Consider the following 7,085-nt stretch of genomic DNA (forward strand, 5'->3'; position numbering starts at 1 on the left):
AGGATAAGAATCAGGGCTGTGAAGAGGTTAGGAAACCATTAACATGCTAGGATTGTTATTGCAACGATGGTGGCAGCGGTAGCAGTGACAAGAGGGGCAGAAGAGCCGAAGGACGATGGCAAGGGGAGCCAGGAAGAAGGCTATGAGGCTCGGTCAGACGTATGGTCTCCAGAATTCCTCCCCGGAAATTGTCAAAGCGCCATAGGGAACCGTCTCTGCAGCGTTAGATCAGAAGGTGCCAGAGTGGGAAGAAACCCCAGGGCTTGAGAGGTACTGTGTGGATACCGTGAGAATAGAGAGAGTGGGTTATAAGTCTGGGCCCGCACAAGAGACCCTCTCTGATGAACCGCCCTTTATCAGTTCCAGTGTCACGTCCTGTCCTCACCTTCAGTGTTCCTGGGGCCCAGGCCTTGACTGGGGATGTGGTGGAGCTTCGCTGTGAGGACAAGAGAGCATCTCCCCCGATTCTGTACCGGTTTTATCATGAAAATGTTCCCCTGGGGCACACCTCGGCGCCTTTTGGAGGCGGAGCTTCCTTCAACCTAGCTGTGACCGCAAGGCATTCTGGGACCTATGCTTGTGAGGCCAACAACGGCCTGGGGGCCCAGCGCAGTAACGTGGCGGTACTCCACGTGGCAGGTAGGACAAGTCCAAAGCTTCCTTCCAGAACACTGATTGCCGTTATGCCAAACGGTGGCTTGTGTGTCCTTTCCATGGGTTTTCCTCTCCCTCGAGGAATCGGAGTTCGACAAAAGAAGCTGTCAGCTCTCCCTGTCTCTCCTTCTCGCTGGTCTGAACAGCAGCATCGCTGGCCTTCCGGTTTCCCTTTCACTTACATCATCAGATAGGTATGAAATAGATGCTGCACTAGGATCAAGTCAGCCCTGGGAGTGGGGTAAGTGAAGCATGGAGAGAGGAGACAAAGATGATTGCATATTCAGAGCTCTCGGCGAGCAAGGAGCTACAACCAAACCTTGTCAAGGAAACAGTGAAATCCCCATGAACAAACCAGATTCTACTGGGCTGCTGTCTATGGGGTCGCACAGAGTTGGACACGACTGAAGCGACTTAGCAGCAGCAGCAGCAGGATTCAAAACTTTACTAGGATTATCTCATTTAATGTCCATTGACAACTCTCATTTTACAAATGAGGAAATGATATTTGGAATAAGTAACTTACCCACCGTCACACAGCGAGTAGGTGCAAAGATGAAACTTTAGGCAAGAATTACAGAATTGAAAAACTGCTCCTTGCCACTATTTAAAAATGATGGCTGTATATATAATATTGTTCCCTTTAATTTATTATTGTGGAGAAGTGCCTTAATAAGTTTCTTAATATGAAATAATCGTTGAATTCCTGCTATAAACCCTTCTCAGTCATTATATTTATTTCAAATGTTGCATCTTTATTTATGAGTTTTCTTTTTTGCACTAATTTTGGTTTCAGGGATAGGTTTGCCACATAAGAATGTTTTCAGATGTTTTCCATATTTTCTATGCTCTGCAGCAGTTTGAAACAGTATTGGAATTATCTATTTGCAAAGTCTTTGGAACTAGCCCAAACAACATTCTGAGCTTCTTAAATCCTTTTTATTAGTCTTCAAATTTTCTATTCCTTGTTAAAATAATCTGGACGATTATACCTAAGTTTATCACAGAATGTTGTCTATAGTATTCTCATCTAATTTTGAAACAGCCTTTATATATTCATTTATGCTCTCTTCTCATTTCCAGTTTGTGTGATCTCTTTTTCTTAATCATATTTGCCATATGCTTGTCGATTTTATTGCTCTTTTTAAAGAACCAGGCTTAGTTTTTTTATTCAAATATATTTGAGTTTTGGTTTTCTGATTCATTTGTTTCTCCTTTATCTTCAATATATCTTTCTTTCTTTTCCGTTTATTTTATGTGGTTCTTTAATTTCTTAAGCAAATGCTTATTCATTTTTCATCTTTGTTTCCTAATAAGTGAATTTAAAACTATATAGTTTCTTGTAAGTACCACTTTCATCTCATCCTACAGATTTTGATGTATAATATTTTCATTTAATTTCCAAAGTATGTAAAATTTGTGTTTCACTTAATTTTATAGCCTGAAACTTAATAATTTCTTATGAATATATTTTTATCCTCTTTTATTAGTTTCTTTTTTTAATTTTTATTGGAGTATAGTTGATATGCAATGTCATGTTAGTTTCAGGTATAAGGCAAAGTGAACCACTTGTGCATGCATGCGTGCTAAGTCATTTCAGTTGTGTCCTACTCTTTGCCACCCTATGGACTGTAGCTCACCAGGCTCCTCTGTCCATGGGGATTCTCCAGGCAAGAATACCAGAATGGGTTCCTATTACCTCCTCCAGGGCATCTTCCTGACTGAGGGATCAAACCTGCGTCCCTTGCATCTCCTGCATTGGCAGGCAGGTTCTTTACCACTTTGCCACCTGGGAAGCCCCAACCAGTTATACATGTACATGTATCCACTGTTTTTTAGATTATTTTCACATATAGGTTATTACAAAGTATTGAGTCAAATTCCTTGTGCTAAACAGTAGATCTTATTAGTTATCTATTTTATATATAATAGTGTGTATATGTCAATCCCAATCTTCCAATTTATCCCTCCCTCACTTACCCCATGGTAACCATAAACTTATTTTCTACATCTGTAACTCTCTTTCTGTTTTGTAGATAAGTTCATTTATACACTTTTTAAGATTCTTATAAATTTCTTTTCTGAAAACTTTTTTTTATCTCTGTATTAAATTTTATCAAAGAATATGGCCTGTATCACTTGGGGATTTACTAATAATGTCTTTTGAAATAACATGCAGTTAACATTTTTTCTAAATGCTATAAATGGAATTTGAAAAGAATGTGAATTTTCTATTTAGGATATGCAAAGTTCAGTTTTTATTTTTCTATTAAATTAAGCAAGTTGTTTGATGTATTCAGTTTCTATAGAGTCTTACATATGTTTGCTCTTTTCAAGCCATTAATTTTTGAGAATCATATTCACATTATTACTTATAATTCTTAGAAACTTAGCTTTTTATAGGGGCTTTGTCATGAACTTGGTAATTGACTGTGTAAAATGGGGCATTTTTGTTTCAAATGACAGGAATCCCATACAAACAGGCTTGGGCCAGAAAAAAATAGTAAAGTTGGTGGAAGGGGTCAGGAATGGACATGGCTTAATGTGTGTCTAGCAAAGGGTTCTGTCTCTGCCTCCCCTCTTTCCTCTGCATTTCTCCACTAACTTCTCAGAAAGGCAGAGCTGACCACTGACATCTTCAGTCTTATATCCCTCCTTTCTGCTACATATCCCAAATAAAAGAGTTTCTTTTTAATTATTTTAAAAAATTTTTAATTAAAAAAAGAAATTTGGCTGAGTCACGTGATGTGCAGGATCTTAGTTACCTGACCAGAGATTGAACCCACATCCCCGGCAGTGGAAGCACAGAGTCTTAACCACTGTACTGTAAGGGAAGTCCCTAATTTTTTTTTAATTGAAGTATAGTTGATTTACAAGGTCATTTTAGTTTCAGGCATACAACACAGTGATTCTGTTTATATTCCTTTTAAGATTCTTTTCCCTTACACGTTATTACAAAATATTGAGTAGAGTTCTCTGTGCTTTACTGTAGGCCCTTGTTGGTTATCTATTTCATGTATAGCAGTGTGAATATATTAATTCCCACCCCCTAATTCATGCCTCCACCACTTTCCCATTTGGTAACCATAAGTTTGTTTACTATGTCTGTGATTCTATTTCTGTTTTGTAGATAAGTTCATTTGTAGCTTTTTTTTTTGAAATTCCATGTATAAGTGACACTATATGATATCTGTCTTTCTTAGTATGATAATCTCTAAGTCCATCCATGTTGCTACAAATGACATTATTCCAACCTTTGTTATGGCTGAGTGATATTCCATTGTATGTATGTAACCACATCTTCTTTATCCATTCATCTGTCAATGGACATTTAGGTTGCTTCCATGTCTTGGCTTTTGTAAATAATGCTGCAGTGAACATTGGTGTTCATGTACCTGAGAAAAGAGTCTCTTTAAACATTACTCCAGTTTAGACACAGACTAGACACGGGGCAGGGGCAGGTAAGAAGGAGAAGGTGGGACGAATGGAGAGAGTAGCATGGAAACATATACACTAATGTATGTGAAATAAATAGCTGATGGGAATTTGCTATATGACTCAGGGAACACAAACTGGGGTTCTGTGACAACCTAGAGGGGTGGGACAGGGTGAGAGGTAGGAGGCAGACTTAAGAGGGAGGGGACATTTGTATACCTACAGTTGATCCATATTGATGTATAGCAGAAACCAACACAATATTGTAATTATCCTTCAATTTAAATAAATAAATTAAAAACAATTACTCCAGTTTAAGAAGCAAAAAATAAAACAACAACAACAAAAAACAAATAAATAGAGATTAACCAGTGCATGTGATGTCTTCATCCTTTTCCTCTACAGAGAATATGGGCCTGTGACTGGTGAAGTCAGCAACAGAGTGGAGCAAAAGAAAACTGAGTAACTCAATTGACCTATTCTAGGCCTTTCTTTATTCCAAGTCTCAATGTCCATTTTTAGGAAAGACCTGATTCTGGACTCCTCTTTTTCTAAGATCTTTTTGAGCTCATAAAAATCAAGCCATAAGTTTCTATCTGCCTGTATTCCCTTGTTTTCAGAAAGAAAGGCCTTTTCCCAGATGACTTTGAGTGGGGGCCTTAGGTGGGGTGGGATGTTTTAGGAGATGGTAATGGCATGGGATAGAGCAAAGCTTGGTGATTCCTGATTTACCAAGTCCTCTGCCTCATACCACATACCACCACCACTATCAAACAACCTCTCTTAACACTGGAAGCTGCCCTAAGAGGACATTTCTGAGTGTGCTCTGACCCCTTCTGTTCGCAGAATTTCCACCTAAAGTACGCTTAATGAATGGTCCCCACCATTGTGAAGGGCGAGTGGAGGTGGAAAAGGAAGGTCGCTGGGGCACTGTGTGTGATGACGGCTGGGACATGAAGGATGTGGCCGTGGTGTGCCGGGAGCTGGGCTGTGGAGCAGCAAAGCACGCACCTGCAGGCATGTTGTATCTGCCAGTGGCAGAAGAGGACCAGCCTGTATTTATTCAGGTAGCCCTGTGCAATGGGACAGAAGAAACACTGGCTGAATGTGAGCAGGTTGAGACCTTTGACTGTGGGCACGATGAAGATGCAGGCACAGTGTGTGAAGGTAGGTGATGGCGGGGCCTGGTGAATGGGAACCGTCTTACTCTACTTCAAGGCCCTTCTCTGTGCTGCCTCCAGCTCATCTTGCTAGTCACTGTTGCTCCTGCTGCCTTCAGAACCACTCACTCATTCTACATTAGCATGTGGTCAGGAGAACACCATTAGTTCATATTAGGCAGTCAAGAATTATAAAGGACTCTCCTATACATTCTGTTAGTAGCCTGTATCTGCCACTTTGAAAGACAAGATATTGGCATTTTCATGGCCATGAGTTTGGCTATAATGCCAGGAGAATAATTATGAAACCATAAAATTACAGTTTGAGTGATTTTAATCGAGGTCACACTGCTTATATTGTTCTAAGCAATATAGATTGATTGGAGCTGATGGGATTAGATTGTTCTGTGTTCTAATCTAATCCCATCAGCTCTACTGTACTCTCTCCCTGAAATGCCTCTACTCATCAAAACAAATCCCCAAATAAGAGGAGTGCTTGGTAGGGAAGATGCAAGTGCTTTTTCCTTCCCTGGATTCTAATGAGACAGGGAGTGGGGAATGCGAGGCATGTCAGAAAGACTCTGGGTCTTCAAGGAAATCAGGCCACAAATTGATGGTAGAAGTAAAATAAAGTCCACTGCATTTCCCAAAGATTCTGTTGAGCCTGTGACTAGAGCAGAAGCCAGTGGGACTGTTACCTCAGGCCCAGCCCCAGATCATGTCTCTGGTGGAGCACCCCAACTTCCGGGGCATCCTTCCAGAGGTGGTGAGAAGCTTTTAGAACTATTGAGCCAATGTCCAGTTTTAGGAATATCTAAAGGCCTGTGGCTCATTCAGGGAAATGGAATCAGCTTTGGAAACTGGAAAGGATCCAGGATTTGGTGTCAGCTAATACAGAGCTTGAGTCCTGCCTCCCCCACTTATCAGCCCTATAAGCATCAAACTTCTCTGAAGCTTATGGTCTCTGTCAGGAAAATGGAATAATACCTGGTCCAGTTACAGAGCTGGGAAGAGATCAAACACTCAGCATTCATAAAGATCTGTGGTGAAGAGCAAAATCTGGGAAGAAGTCTCCAGGGCCTTCTACCACTTGCTGATTTTGGATGGTCTCCATGAAAGGAGAGGTCTGGAACTGAGTTGGCCCTCCTCCATATCCTGGACCTCACCTCTCCAGGAAGACCCCATGAGTTTGTCTGGGGCCTTTTTGTCCAGAGCCCTTTTTGGCTCTTCCTCTCCTTACCACCTATTCCCTTTTCTCTACAGCATTCAAGCCTAGTTCTTTTTGAAGATATGGAGACTGGAGGCCCGCAGACCTCAAAATCTCTACTTTTTTGACCTCCCAGCCCTGGGTGACCCAGTGGCTCTGGACAGACCTTAATGCTTTACCTGTGGCTTGCTTGACCCCTCAGCAGGATTCTAAATTGTTCTTCTGAGCCAAAGCATCAACTGTGCCTACATCTGGGGCAAAACCCAGCTCCCAAGAAGTCAAGCTCAGAGAATGTCTCCCTCTATACTGACACCTTGGCCTGGTCCTGGCTTTTCCAGTCTCTTCCAGAACTGCCTGGGGATCCCAATACTGTCTCCTTAAGCAGATATAGCAGCTCCTGGGATGAAACAAGCAAGGAACTGATTGAAGTGGGCCCTACATCTGCTACAAAATATGTGCATGTAAAACAGACAAAAGAAAATGTGGGTATTTGATTTTGTTTCCAAGTGACTTGGGAAGAAAGTAGCTCTAATTTCTTTTTAAAATATTTTTTAATTAAAAAAAAAAACATTATAAAAAGAATAGTATACAAAAAAGAAAAATCAGCCAATATTTTAACACTCAGAAGT

The 7,085-nt window shown here is 40.8% G+C and overlaps 1 protein-coding gene across 1 annotated transcript in view; it reads left to right on the top strand.

Annotated features, from left to right (window-relative positions):
- The window catches only part of LOC104991344 (Fc receptor-like protein 2), a 15,180-nt gene extending 8,645 nt beyond the window's left edge, over nt 1-6,535 (top strand). Inside the window, exons 6-8 of the mRNA XM_010843762.1 lie at nt 361-639; nt 4,936-5,256; nt 6,513-6,535. Of these exons, the coding sequence (XP_010842064.1) occupies nt 361-639; nt 4,936-5,256; nt 6,513-6,535 (623 nt within the window). The remainder of the gene's footprint in view (nt 1-360; nt 640-4,935; nt 5,257-6,512) is intronic.
- The last annotated feature ends 550 nt before the right edge of the window (nt 6,536-7,085 follow it).

The sequence above is a fragment of the Bison bison genome, unplaced genomic scaffold (genome assembly GCF_000754665.1).
Source record: "Bison bison bison isolate TAMUID 2011002044 unplaced genomic scaffold, Bison_UMD1.0 scf7180017864186, whole genome shotgun sequence".
In the NCBI taxonomy this organism is placed as follows: Eukaryota; Metazoa; Chordata; class Mammalia; order Artiodactyla; family Bovidae; genus Bison; species Bison bison.